This window comes from Paralichthys olivaceus, chromosome 15, assembly GCF_024713975.1.
Source record: "Paralichthys olivaceus isolate ysfri-2021 chromosome 15, ASM2471397v2, whole genome shotgun sequence".
NCBI lineage: Eukaryota > Metazoa > Chordata > Actinopteri > Pleuronectiformes > Paralichthyidae > Paralichthys > Paralichthys olivaceus.
The window spans coordinates 12771283-12785467 of record NC_091107.1 but is presented as its reverse complement, the minus strand read 5'-3'; the positions used below and the strand labels follow the sequence as shown (position 1 = coordinate 12785467).

The 14185-nt window shown below is 40.7% G+C and overlaps 1 protein-coding gene across 4 annotated transcripts in view; it reads right to left on the bottom strand.

The window, feature by feature from the left end:
• The window catches only part of LOC109628722 (ryanodine receptor 1-like), a 46654-nt gene extending 33005 nt beyond the window's left edge, over nt 1-13649 (bottom strand). For all 4 annotated transcript variants that reach the window (XM_069539913.1, XM_069539914.1, XM_069539916.1 and 1 more), the window contains exons 1-35: nt 13421-13649; nt 9102-9221; nt 8911-9009; nt 8775-8795; nt 8532-8606; nt 8320-8398; nt 8137-8249; nt 7953-8052; nt 7766-7862; nt 7028-7102; nt 6774-6930; nt 6533-6697; nt 6294-6415; nt 6016-6202; nt 5786-5921; nt 5570-5665; nt 5056-5174; nt 4790-4923; nt 4423-4664; nt 4071-4263; nt 3741-3957; nt 3568-3672; nt 3354-3457; nt 3187-3270; nt 2903-3062; nt 2638-2785; nt 2300-2502; nt 2039-2213; nt 1734-1942; nt 1287-1639; nt 1070-1199; nt 798-958; nt 554-716; nt 382-468; nt 58-284 (exon numbers count right to left, since the gene is read on the bottom strand). In XM_069539913.1, coding sequence (XP_069396014.1) covers nt 58-284; nt 382-468; nt 554-716; nt 798-958; nt 1070-1199; nt 1287-1639; nt 1734-1942; nt 2039-2213; nt 2300-2502; nt 2638-2785; nt 2903-3062; nt 3187-3270; nt 3354-3457; nt 3568-3672; nt 3741-3957; nt 4071-4263; nt 4423-4664; nt 4790-4923; nt 5056-5174; nt 5570-5665; nt 5786-5921; nt 6016-6202; nt 6294-6415; nt 6533-6697; nt 6774-6930; nt 7028-7102; nt 7766-7862; nt 7953-8052; nt 8137-8249; nt 8320-8398; nt 8532-8606; nt 8775-8795; nt 8911-9009; nt 9102-9221; nt 13421-13468 — 4904 coding nt within the window. In that variant the 5' untranslated portion in view covers nt 13469-13649. The remainder of the gene's footprint in view (nt 1-57; nt 285-381; nt 469-553; nt 717-797; nt 959-1069; nt 1200-1286; nt 1640-1733; nt 1943-2038; nt 2214-2299; nt 2503-2637; nt 2786-2902; nt 3063-3186; nt 3271-3353; nt 3458-3567; nt 3673-3740; nt 3958-4070; nt 4264-4422; nt 4665-4789; nt 4924-5055; nt 5175-5569; nt 5666-5785; nt 5922-6015; nt 6203-6293; nt 6416-6532; nt 6698-6773; nt 6931-7027; nt 7103-7765; nt 7863-7952; nt 8053-8136; nt 8250-8319; nt 8399-8531; nt 8607-8774; nt 8796-8910; nt 9010-9101; nt 9222-13420) is intronic.
• Between the last annotated feature and the right edge of the window lie 536 nt (nt 13650-14185).

Sequence of the window (14185 nt, the reverse complement as noted above, 5' to 3'; positions counted from 1 at the left end):
TTTTTGCCTAAAAAAAAAAAAACTCTGTCATTCCTAGCAATGTTTATTAGCTGTAACCTGTTCTCCTCTGGGATGTGGAGGGCCATCATGGTAAGCGGCTCCTTACACTGCACCACCCAGCCCAATCTTTCAGTAATACGGCCTGTCTCCGGTTCCAGGAAGTTGTTGGGCATGCGGCTCCAGATGACCGGGGTTAACATTTGGACATCCAATCTAGGAGGACACTGGGGGACAGCATTCTTGCGCTCACTCCGGAACATGGCGGCAGAGATTGGCATAATGTTCTGACAAGACGGAAGATGGTGATGTATTACAGACAATTTCAGAGCAAACGGAAAAATACTGTTATAGTCTTGATTGTGAAGATCACAGTAGACCGACCTTCAGCTTGCCCAGTTCAAACTGAATCATATTCTGACTGGAAGGAAGCACAAAGACAGCTGGGAACAGCTTTGTGTTGGGCTCAACCTGCAGTAGGTGAACATAGCATGTTAGCATTAAATGACAGATCCTTTAAAGGACATTATGAATATGAGATGGAAGCTTTTCTGACCTGGTAAAATGTGTTTATCTCTTTTCCATTAGCAGTGAAAGTCATGAGTCCTGTGTCCAGATCAATAAGACAGCCAATCACAAAATCCTCCTGACTGACTCGGGTCTGCTGGGAGCTGCTGAACTCCCCTCCACAAACCATGTAGCAGTTACTGCGTTTTATACTGATGAAAACAGACAAAACTAATTACCAGATGCCAATTTTAATTAAAACATTTTTTTATCTGTCGACAGGAGGAACATACCTGTCGTGAATGTTGCCTTTATCATCCCCTACAGTGACTGTTACATTTCTCACTTTGCTGATGTCAAAATGAAGGTCGTACTGGTGATAGTCAGGTGTGATCCAACCCACCCACACACCACTGGGCTCCTGTCCCGCAAACACTCGCACAGAATAGTAATACTAGTGAAAGAAAAAGGAGGTGGTTGGTTATAAACATTAGAAATTAGAATTATAACAGTGCTGACAGACAAGTTCAATGTGAAAAAGAACATATTTAAGTTATAGACATACTGTCGTAGTGTTGAGGATAATGTCAACATCGTCCCTGTCATCTGGCACCACATCTTCCACTAAGCGGGGCATGGTGGGAACAACAGGTGGTGGTGTTATTAGCGCAGCCTTCTTAGCCTTGAAGAGGAATCTGCAAATAACAGCAGCAGTTGGTCACAATAAATCAAAAAGTAGGCAGTGTCCAAACTGTAGCAAATCAAGCTGCATGATTCAGTACCCCTTCTTCTTGCTTTTCTCAGTTGAGGCATCCTTCTCATTCTCTCCATTTTTGGGGATCTCTTTGGGCACAGACGTTTCTTTCTTCTCCTCCTCTTGCTCTTTGCGAGTGGCAGACTTCTTGAGTATTTCAAAATCAGAGTCCGGGTCCACTTCAACCACCTCGTCCTCAGGGATGGTCATTGCACGGGTAAGGAGGGTGGTGCCTGCTGGGACTTTGAAGGTCTCGTGAAACTCAACTGGCATACTGAGCCTGAAGAACAGCAGGTCTGTGTTGGCGTTCTGAGATCCGAATGTCTTATGGGTCGCTTTGAGACAAGGGGCCGATTCCACTGTCCCATCAACACGGGACACCTAAATACAAAGAGGGGAGGTGGTGATCGAGAAGATTATAAGAAAATAATGACTTTTATATTCCATCAAAACACTGACAACTGATGCACAATACCTCAATGTGAGGATGCTCAGTAGGCACAATATTAAACTGGGGAAGGCTCTTGCTGAACCACATGGTGATGTCTCTTTTCATGTTGATGGCAAAGGGTTCAAACCCCTCCTGCAGGCCACAGATGGTAAAGTATCGAAGACTGCTGACGTTCTGGCCCAAGTTGATCCTTCCAACCTGGGAAAGGCCCAGACTGCACACGGGTATAAAGCCTGGGAGATGTTTAATACATACATGACAGTACATCAAAAACACAGACCCATGTGTATTCATATCCAGTGTTTGCTATCATCTCTCACTGTACTTACCTTCCCCTATCTCAATATCCTTGAAGGCCATCTCTGAGCCTGAGTCACTGATCAACATTTCCCCATTGAGTGTGAACATGATATTCATCTCTGTCAGGTCAATCATACAACCCACCACATCACCGGATTGCCACTGACGACCAAATGACTCATTTCCCACATGCCAACGTTGAGCCTGTTAGACAAAAAAATGATTTTAGAGTGTGGTATCACAGGGGCTTTGAAATCGTTCACAAGCATTTAACTCAGTGTTGCTCAGACCTTGAAACCATTGAAGACGTATGCCAACTCATCTGCACCGAGTTCAGTGTCTGCACGAACACTGGGTCTTGCCCAGCCCACTCTCATCTCCCCGACTGTCACAGCCTCAAACTCAAAGTACCACTTTCCCTGAGTGACAGCGTAAGATTTCTCTGCTCTGAACACTCTGATCTTATCTCCACGGGTGCTGCCTGGTCCAAAGCCTACATGAACAGGAACACAACAGAATTTATAAGAAAAAACTTTTACAGGCTTGTATTTCTAATCATAAAGCTTATAGGACCAGATAAAAAAATATATTCATGTTACTCTGCTTCTAGACAACAGTGTAAACTTACTGCTCTCCTGGTCAGGTGGTTCTATATTGTAGCCATATCCAATGAGAGTGCGAACAGCTGCACAAACTGTGTCTCTGTTTGTCTTCTTAGTCTTTTCATCCAGTAGGTTGTAAGGAACCAAGCGCGGATTGCGCTTGTTCATTATATCCTGCAAAACAAAATATCACAAGGGAAATTGGAATAAAATATGAAAAAAAAAAACATTCATCCATAAATATATCTACACATATTTAATATTACTATTGTTATTATCATAGGGTGGTACCTGGACAATGCTGTACGTCCAGCCCTGGCGAACTCGGTCTCTTGCCCACACGTTGTGTCCATTTTCTGCCAGTCTCTCCACAAGAGTGTTTTGATTGGGGGTCAGTTTGACATAACTGAGGTCCAGAGGGGCCGGCTTATATCCACTACTCTGCATGTAACTGATGAAAAATGCTTTATGATCAGAAATGGTTGTGGAGAGTGTTTATGAAGTCATCAACAGTATAAATGATAAAATAGAGGCAATGTCACAAAATGAATCGAAATACATGCACTGCATCTCACGTTTTTGGGAGCTTGTTCCTTTTCAGATTCTCCTCTGCTTTCTCATCACCCATCCCGACATGGCAGCCTAGTGCCAGCAGAGTCCTTTAATTTGAATCACACATGTCATTAGAAACACAGACAGACAAAAGCACAGTGCTGTTAATCAAGTGAAGTCACTGACTTACTTCAGTGTCTCTCCTGACATGGCTAAATTGTAGTTCTTCTCTGGTTCGGGCAGACTCTGGAAATCCACCAGGCAGGGATGGAGCTTCTTGTTGTCATCACGAAACTTGATTTTGAAAAAAAGAAATTGCATATGTTTTAATATATTTTAAGAACCTTGTTTGTATGCACAACAAAATGTTCTATGGTAAAAATGACCAACATTCAAAAACTCACTGGTCCATAGGTCCATCCTTGTTCAATGCGAGTAACAGCCCATAACTCGTGGCTATTTTCTGCAAGCTTCTCTCGAATGCGTTCCAAATGAGGAGGTAACACAATCTGAAAGGATAATAAATTCAGCGCAGTGGAACAGATGAAAATGAAACGGAGATGGAATAGGGTTTTACCTGTATAGTGTCCACAGGGCAAGGAGTAAAAGCTGTGTGTGAGAGGGACTGAGTTGGACCTAGCAGGTTGCGGATGCCATCAAAATCATGCTTATACTCCTTGATGGGCTCGATCCGCAAACGGTCCCTGGGCAGCACTGCCTCATAGCAAGGAGCGTAGCCTGGAGGTGGTAGGAACTTGAAATCCCCATGACGTCCTCCGAGAAGAAATCGCAACCTTGAAGTGAGAGTGGAAAATTGGCATTGGTCCCATGTCACATCTGCACTGTGCTTATGAAACAAAGGAATACATTTGTAGTACACATTTATTCATAATTAACAATGTCCTACGTTACGCCTGCAGAGAAGCTGACAGCTGGGAAAAACAGGCCGTCCAGGTTGAAGTTCTCAAACATTCCCTGAACAGGATGCCCGTTGATACGAAAGGAAATGCTCGGCACGCTCAGATCCAAACAGCAGCTAACCACGTCCTCTGCTGCCAGGATGTGCTGGTTGGGTGTGGCAACATGACGCGGAACACGTCCTATGGACCCATGGAGGAAGTGGTTAGGTTATGTTGTTATTTCAATAATTATTTGTTTTCTAGAGTTTTAATCAACCATCATACATTTCAAGTTAATTGTCAAAATCTGAGCCGGGGTGGAGCTGTACAAAAGTCTACTATCCCATTAGTTTACTTTACCTGACCAGAGGTTAAGTCCGTCAAAACTGTAGGAGTAGAGGTCGTCCCCGACACCGTTACCACCCCAGCCTTCACCTCCACCAGGGTAAGGACTATAGCCCTCCGTCAGAGCCCAGCCTACACGCAGGTGATAAGGCTGAGCTGTGAGGAATGGCTCCACGTGGTCCACCATCACCTCAAAATACCACTTCTTATACTGAGTGGATCCTTCACACGTTCCAAGGAAAATGTTGGGTCTCATGCTGAGAGGTTTACAACACAAAGAGGTGACTCAGAGCAGCAGCTTTAAAAACAGGACAGATGACAGACAACAGAGCAAAACATATTTTGAGTCTGTCCTTAAATGTGCTCATAAAAACTCACTCACCTGGTTACATAATTGATAATGTTGGTTTGAAGTAGTAGGTCACGACCTGGAAGTAGATTCTCTGTGATGAGATTCTGATTTGACCTTACAGCCACCCCATTACACACACACAGAGAACAGAGCACATCCAACACCTGGGAAAACAAAGTAGACAGAAATCCATGACACTGTTCTTGTACTGCCTTGTACCCTTAACATTTCATATATTTTAAAGAACAAGTGAACTGCAATAAACTCCTAATCTTTGGGCGTTATATATTCCTGACCTTGTGATTGCGTCCGTGTTTATCCAGCAGAGAGATGATCGATTTGATGTGATTCTCCTGGATTATGTTCAACACCTCTGGACTCTCAATCAGAACACAATACAACACCTCCAGGATTCCTGTCATGAAAATGTGACAGTAACAGATTAACAGATTATACCAATAGATACATGAGCCTTTCACATTTTACATATATCACATTTTAATATTACGCTATCAGAACACATTTTTTTACATTGTATGGTAGAAAAGCACAATACAATTCAGTACACCCTTTGAAAAAATAAGAGAGTATATAAATTAAGTTGTTTTAACTAAACATTACAAGCGTAATTTACGTAGCTGGTGTTTGTTACAGATATATTACACATAGATATAGATCACTTTGTGTATGCTGTCTGTAACCAAATGACAGGACAAATCCCCAGTTTATACTGCTAAGTAACACAAAAGCTTTCAACACAGTTGCCGGCTACATTATACATTTAAATGAGCTTCTGTTTGACTTGGTTACCTGAAGATGCCTCCAAACGATCGAGTTTACTGACCAACCAGTCGAGGTTATCACAGAACAAAGCACAGTTTGCACGATTCCCTCTGATCAAAGACGCTTCATGAAAGAAGAAAAGCAGGAGCAATTGTTAAAGCATCATTTTCACTAACACAAAAAGACACAAATCTAAAATCACTGTGAATGCATAGAACAAACAAATATATGGATATACTATACCTAGCAGTTCATACAGTAAATTTACTATCTCCTTCCATGACTCTGCAGCTTCCTCCCCTGCATACTCTGAGAAGTGGGCTGCTGTGTTGTAGACATTGAGCCGATCAACACAGTCCAGAACATGAGTAATCATCCCCTGTTCAAAACAATAGGTAACTAATGAAGAACTGTAATACATTATTGAATTAAAACAAATCAACCAAACTAAACATTCCTGTGTGAAGACCGACCTCTTCCTGGAAGAGGTTCTGTCTGTTCTTGAGGGAGCGAAGCTTGAACTGTTTGTCCTCATGCTCCAGCTCCTCCTCGGGGGGTCTGAAGTAGAAAATGAGGTCCTGCAGGGAGAGCACCACAGTGTCCATAGGCAGAGATGGGGGATTGGAAGATTTGTTTTTCCCACTGAGAGCATCTAGACCTCTGAGGACATGATAAGAACATGATGAGGATATGCAAAAAAACCAAAAACATGGCTATTAGCATTGATTTGAATAAAATATAACTAAAGTACTTGATGAACTGGTTGAAGAGGCCCGTTGTGCTGTGAATCATTCTGGCTGCTTGAGACTCTTCAGTCTGAGATCTAGCCACTGTGAGCGCATCATCCATGTGACCTTCTTTATGGAGTATTGCCTACGAATTGAATATAGGTGCTCTGAAAACCCAGGTTTACATTCTTGAACTAGATTCTGAATAGTTTAAGGTGAGTTTATATGTTGCTGACTGTCTTGATAAAAAGTTCTGCTTTACCTTTCTTTTTAGAGGACCTAGACGGGCAGATTTAGCATCAACAGCGGCGTACGTAAGCCAGAGGCCTGATGACACGTGCTGTACGAAGCACATGGACTCTCCATACTTAATCTCGGGAATGCCCATTCCTTCCACATCTCGCTTCTGGGTCACTTCGATTTTTTCCTGTAGTTTGGAATAAATGTGTAAGTCTCAAACACTTGACAGAGATCTGGCAAAGTCAGCTTTGTATTACAATGACCTTTGAAATTCTGAAGCAGAAGGCTGACATCTTGGAAACGGCCTTCTCTGGGTCCACCAGCAGCAGTCCTTTCTCTTCATCCAGACAGAGGTACCTGCCTGTTGTTATGTGACGGATCCGAAAAGACTGACCCCATTTAATGTGACCTCCGCTCCAACTATCGACAGAGTGAATGAGCATCAGTATGCTGTAAATTCCCTGGAAGTGAATGATTGAAAAACACATGTTGTTAAATGAGCGGAATCAAGACACACCCGATACGTAGTGGCTCCAGTCTCCATAAGGATCTGGCATGGCTGCATACAGCCCCTCCTTCATAATGAGCAACTCTGAAAGAAAAAAAAACCATGTCAATCTATGACATTGAATAAGCATCAGGATATTACATTTTGACAAATTCCTAAGTATTTTGAATTTTTCCCCCTTTTCCTGGAAACCAGTGTTTCAGATTGTGTCAATAAAATATAAGAATTTAAATGTTTCTGTTATTCCGTAATCATGAATTGCAAGCTGAAAATTATCTGATGGTTGATTCAAGGAGCCTGTGGCATATCTGCTGAAAAACATGCAAGCAGAAAAAATAATGAGTAAACATTATATGATATGGATTAGGGGCTAATTGGCCAAAAGCAAAAATACACAAATATGTATCAAAAGAAGATTGATGGTTCTTCAGTGACCTGTAATATGGTGAGAAGTGTTACATCTTAAATTAAAAATTGATCAGTTAAAAACAACGTAGAGGTCATTCAAAACAAATTTGTTTATTTCCAATATTCAGAGATTCACTTTTAAAACATGAGTAATTCTAAACGGACACCGGGGATCTTGAGGAAAATCCTCCATTCACTTTGGTTCAGTGAGTGGGACTGCACATGAAAACTCTCTACATGAAAGCCACTTAACTCTGGTTGCTTGGTAAAAAAACAGACAGTGTTTCTTTATAACGTTAACCTAAATCTATTTATGACATCTTCTGCAGCTAAACTCACCTGCGCTGGTCGTCCCCTTGGTCAGCTCCAGGGATTGCCAAGCACTCATCCATGTGACCATGGAACAGCCGGAGCACATAACCTCCAGTCAGAAAACCTGGAGGGCGAGAGTCATATCCATGAGTGAGAGTTGACAGGTCCAAGAAGAAAAGAGATTTTATTTTTTAGAAACAGCAAAGTTACTGACCTTCAGCAAGCTCACATCCAGACATCACAGGCGTCATGGTCCACAGCGTTTGCATGAAGGAAGCATCGACCATCAAGTCACCACTGGCATAGGAAAGATGCTGAAAGGAGTGCATGTGGTAATACTGGTGAGAATTGTAGCCAACAAATTGTCAGTTACAGTAAGTAAGTAAAACTGTGGTTACCAGGTATCGCTCTGATGAAACACTGACAAGAATGAGGTCATCTCCCACCCTGACCTTCTCGCCTTCAGACCTCTGCTTCGAGGCTGGATGGATGGTCCACCAGCAGGCCTCCCCTGTGACAGAAAAACTATTTAGGATACAGAGCTTGTGTGCAACAAAATGACCAGTAAAGTCCATATCCACCTGTGGAGTCCTCCTGCAAGCCCACATCAAAAGCCAGTTTGTCAGTCAGTGAACGCGAAGTAGTCAAACAGCTCAAGTACTGCAGGATGGAGAGTTGGTATCAGACATACATTCAGATTAGAGAGTAATCAACTGCTACTGCGAGCTGCTGCTTAGTGGAAAAGACAAAATGGAGCAGCAGAAGCCAAATATTTGCTTGTAAATGTGCTCACCATGCTGGAGTGTGTGTGTTTAAGGAGGATGGCGTGTCCATACAGTAGTGTTCTGTGACCCCCTCCTTGTGATGACTGTGTGAAGAGGTAGAGGCAAAGTTTGTTAAATGAAGTGAAGATAAAAAGAGATTATCATATTCAAAGTTGTCGCTTGAAACCCCCTCAAGGTGATAACTTATATCATCTTGAGGCAATATCGAAATAACAATAGGGCCATTCTACAGATGGAGTGAGCAAACATACCCATTTGTCCAAATCGACAGCCTGTGGTTGGCAGGTGTGAGAGAGAGGAGGATCATGGGACATCAGGTCAGAAAAGAAACAAAGTTAGTTTCAGTTGATGAATGAACACAGTCTCTTTTCAGTGTTGGGGCTTTACCTCATCCACAGAAGAGTTAGATAGCATCTCCTGCAAAGCCCGCACGGACAGGGACTGCTCCAAAATGAAGCAGCAGATAGCGAGGTCTGGAGGGACATTCTGAAACGCAGCACGAGCAGCAAAATGGTGAGTAGCATGGATTGATAAAATAAATTCTCAATTAATTGAAATAAAAAGCCTCCCTCCACTACCTGAGCGTTCGAGGTGGTCTCAAGGAAACAGAGACGATTCCCAAAGCCTTCACATGACAGACACAGCTTGATCTGTTCCTTAAGAATAGATGCAGTGCACTGCAGCACCACTTGATCGTCCTACAAACACAAAACAGGTGGAAAGTGAAGGAGGACTGCAAGAGGAACTGATATACAATCAAGGCCTCCATGTAAACAATTATTTTGAACTGTACAATTTCTAATGTGATTAAAATAAAAAAGTAAAGACATTATATTTTGATTACATGCATTTTTCTTCGAAACCATTTGCCTACATTGCCCAATGCAACTTGACTGTTGAGTGTAAATAAAGATGAACATAACAGCCCCCATAGGAGAGCCACAGCATCTTGATTGCCCCCTGGTGGGTGTCTGCAATTCAGATCATAAACACAGCCTCATCCATGTTAGTGGATGGTACATTGACCAGATTAAAAGGCCAAAGTACATGTGAAATAAAACATGATGTATGTCATGTATAGTAGCTCTTATCACACTGATGCATGTTCAAGTGTTCATGTTTCTGGTAAGTTTGGTTTTAACCAGGCTGAGACATCATAATTGACAGCCGACTAGTGATTGGTCGAGCCTGTGAATTGTTAGCCTGAAGCAGAGATGATGAGTAGGTCATTCAAAGCTGACTCCACTCAGCTCCATCTGCAAAAGGCCTCTGAAACCTTTAATATATGCTGTTCTGTAGAACTCTGCATGACCTGTAACACTTCATAAAATCTGAGGTCCGCTTTAATGCACTCTGCAGTTCTTACGCCGTGTTATGTCTGTTACATTTATTGAGTTAGCATCGTGAACTGACAATTCATGGCTCTGATAGCTCAAAGTCGTCTCCGAAAATACAGATAGCATAGATGTCTGACTATATCTCACCACATAAATTTGTGTTTTTGGCAATTAACCTTTCAATCAAAGGCAACACACAACGATCAACATAAATAACAAAAGAAATTGGGATAAAGCATGAACAAAATAACTTGCAAAAACAGCTGTTGCCCTGAACACCTTTTCCTGACCTTCACAAGTATTTTTTCTGTAACTGCATTTCACTGGGCCTGTCACTATCCAGCTCTAATCCCCCCGCCTCTGTGGCTCCCAGACACCAGCCACTCCCCCACAGATCTCTATTTCAGGCCACTGCACCTGCTGTTCACACATCCCTTTCTGGAGAGCAACAGATATTTAAGGTTTGACGGCCAGGAAACATAGTTGCCCACACTGCCGATTCAATAATGCGATTAGTCAGCTCACTAGGGAGAGGAATATTCAAAATTACAATTTGGCTCAGCTCGACCCTTCGTGCTCAGCTGTTGGTGTTTTCATCTGGAAATACTTCTGGTTCAGTCACAGCCTTAATCAAGGTACATGTAACGAGGCTAAAATGTCTGTTTAGGAAAAAACAGCTGGAAATAGTTGTCAGTCTCACTTGGGTTCAACTTTGTAATTAGCTGTAGTTTGTGCTTTATGATAGCTGTCTCTGAAGTCAACTGAAAACTGATTCTATAGTATACAGACTGCTGCTTTTGAAAATAAAACAAATGTATTCTGTTTGGTAAATAATGAGAACATAAAAAAAGGCTGTAAATTTGTTATTTCTTGATTTATAAAAGTATGTGGGGAGGGTGTTATGTGTTTTGTTTCTTTTATTCTTGTTGTGTGTCTTTGTTTGTTTGATTGTCACGAGACACAGTGTGGCAAATTTTAAACAATAAAGTATTGAATCTTGAATCGTGTACAAGATTTAAGTGGAAACACTGATATAACAGGTTGTTGTCAAGTGAACATCAATGGGAAAATTAAGTCAAGATTAGAATACAAACTCATGCAAAGGTGAGGAAATCACAACAACTCCAGACAAAAGTTTTGTTAAACTGAAAACTCTGTCTCAGCACTAGATAAGGCGTGGTGGTCTGTGTTTTCAGGATAAAGGCACAGTACAGTGAAGCAGATCTTCTTCTATAACCCCTGTGTTTTCCAGCTTGTGAGATGCAGTGTGTTAAAAGGGAGTTTGTACAGTTCCCTCTCGATCAGGTCATAAGAGATGGTCTATAAATACATGACTTCATAATTATAATAAAACTTTTTTTCCTGTACAGTAGACAAATAATCAAAAAGTCAGACCTAAGACTGAAGCATCTGAAAATCCTGGCACATAAAAGATACGTCACCCAAATATAAAAGACAATTTGACAAACTGACAATCCCACAATAGCATATGACAGAGGTGAGTATTAAGTTTCTGTCACTCTCTCCAACACAGACTGACTGAAACACAGATGTCATCATGATAACATGAGGCTAGCAGCTACATGTCTAAGACAACATTCCACCAGACTGGACAAGAGTACTGCAAAAACAACCTGACAAAGTGAGCATGACCACGATATCTGCAAATATATATATTTATATATGTATATACTTTCATATAGGTGCATATCTGCAGAACATTAACGCTGATACTGATAAGTGTGTGAAAGGCTCAAATTGGCCAACTGATGAATCGGTCAGGCTCTAGCTTTGAATCCAACATCCAATGATAGACTGTCAGGAATACGTCAGCAGTGATGGTCTTACGGGGACAGAAGAAAGTAGGTGCTGAAATGGGCCAAGGTTTGAACCTGCTAATCTTCAAGCAGTAAATATAGAAGTCAGCGGAGTTCAGGGTGAACAGTGACAAAGTGAGAGAAACTTAATGACGCACTGTTGACATATTTTCAGTTCAGTGGTGGGTTTCAAGCCACAAGACAATGCCATCTCAAAACGTGCTTTCACACTTCTGTAGCTGCTGGATTAAATATGCAAGAGAAAAAAAAAATTGAATAATTTGTGTTTATAGGACTCATCCAAAATATAAAGTGAATATTTGTGTGTGTATTGCAAAAACACTGCATTCACAGGATGTGCAGCTTATACTCAAGTGGGTGTAAGGAACTAAGCTTTAAATGAAACTCGAGTCTAGCTTTACCAGGATTTACAGAAACTCAAGTGACATTGTGTGGAACAACTATTATAGTTGAGTATCAGTACTGACTGCTTGCAATGCCACAATGTCCTTCTGCAGGCTTTGGCACAGAGGTTTAACAAGGTTATCTGATAGCTCAGCAGTGACTAATGCAGGAAAAATAAACTTATTTCATCGTAATATTTCACAACATGAAATGTGTGTTCGACTATACCAATATTAAAAAACTCCCAAATGTGTAAAAACATTTCTAAGCAAAACATTTTTTTATTTAAAAAACACAGGTTAACTGAAACTAAAATTTGAGCGGCTGTATAGATTTACCAGATGCGTCTGGCCGTCCGTATAAAATGCTGATGATGGGAAACATGTTCACTGACAGTGTGTGCACAGGAGATCAGTTACGGTTTACAAGTAGTAATATGCAATAATCTAAAAATGGAGCTCCATCTCTCCCATCATTTTATTATTTCCAATAATTACGATTAAAACAATTTTAAATTTCAGAAGCTCTGACCTGTCAAATGTATTTTTTTAAAGATAAAGATGTCAATGGGTAAGTAGTCCTTGAGATAAAGAATTTCTCTTGGTCAAATAAATAAAAACAATAGCACACTACCCAGAAAACTTAAATTGTTCCTTTTTTAATTTTCTCAAAAAGCAAACACTAAAAGGACTTTGTGTTTTCTTCAGTTTTTGATGAAGCTTTATGACCATATAAGCTTTTTTCTGTTGTAGATCTTCAACCCCCAAGCTAAAAAAACATCCATGCTGCCAAAAAAACACTGGGCGTGGTATAAGGACATCCAGGATTTTCACACCTGCATTATATATTGTTTCCTATGAAGCCATTGCATTCTTAATTTCTGTTTCATTCACAGGTGCAATGTTCTACGTTACATATTGCTGATGTCACTACAAACTGCAGAAAATGCAACATCCACTTACCAAACTAAAAAAGATTCTGTCCTAATTGTTATCAATGTAACGACTGTGGTGTCAGTGTCAAAAATACTTGATGAAAATACTTAATAGCTGATTGGTTCCTAATCTGTTTTATCTACATGTGTTAACTGTCACCTGGCACCACCAGCTTCTTTTTCTCTGGGACACAACAGTGACATATCAAGTAACAGATGGGATATAAATAGAAAACAATGCCAACAAAGCAAGCCACCTGTGCTTGTCAATCTGGGCTCCAAGTAAGAAAGTAAGTAACACAGAAAGCGTTTGTCCACTGTGTGTTATGAAGTGACACCTTAACACACAAAAGTGGTATTATTAGACTGAACAAGTTCTTAACAGTTTGACAAGCATCACTTACTGTACGCAGGAACTGAATCTCTTCCTCTCCATCTGCACCTTCTGCCATCCTCCCGAGGCATCAAAAGCAAAATCTTGAGAGAAATGGGAAAATGTTTCAGTTCTGTAACTCCTGGTGCCCGTACGCCCTCCGCATAAGGCAAGACAATGTTGGTGAAGGTTTGTGAAGAGCAGTGCTGGTGCTGTGCCCCTCTCAGGCTGTGTTGCAAGGCAGAGGGTTTGACTGTTCGTTCCTGTTCATGACAGCATAAAGAGGTGGAGCAAGCTGACAAAGCTGACCCAGTGACTCAAATGTCCCTATAGTTATGGGTCTCTACACGACTGTCTTGCACTGTGTTGTTAAAATGATTGCACAAAAGTAAGATTTTACATTTCAGAAAACTATTATCGCATCATTACAATTCAAATACAATTTTAAAAAATCACTTTAAATTGAACTGGCATGCATCATTAGCAGGCTTTTTGTTTTCATTAAATGTATTTGTGATTGAATCTATATAGTGGGATGTTGTTTTTGATTGTTTTATTAGAAATGAGTTCTTACACAGATGGGATAAAGTAAACTAATGTTGCTTGTAGGTTGTGTTGCTATTAATACAAAATCTGCAGGACATGAAAACATGAATTGTTAAATGCTAAACACTAATTTAATCAATATATTGTTATACAGTTTTAGTTTACAATTTATTCTATTCAGCTAATTATATTTATCAATAATACTCAGATTATTCAGCTTTTTATATTATAAAATATTATTCTCTTTAAT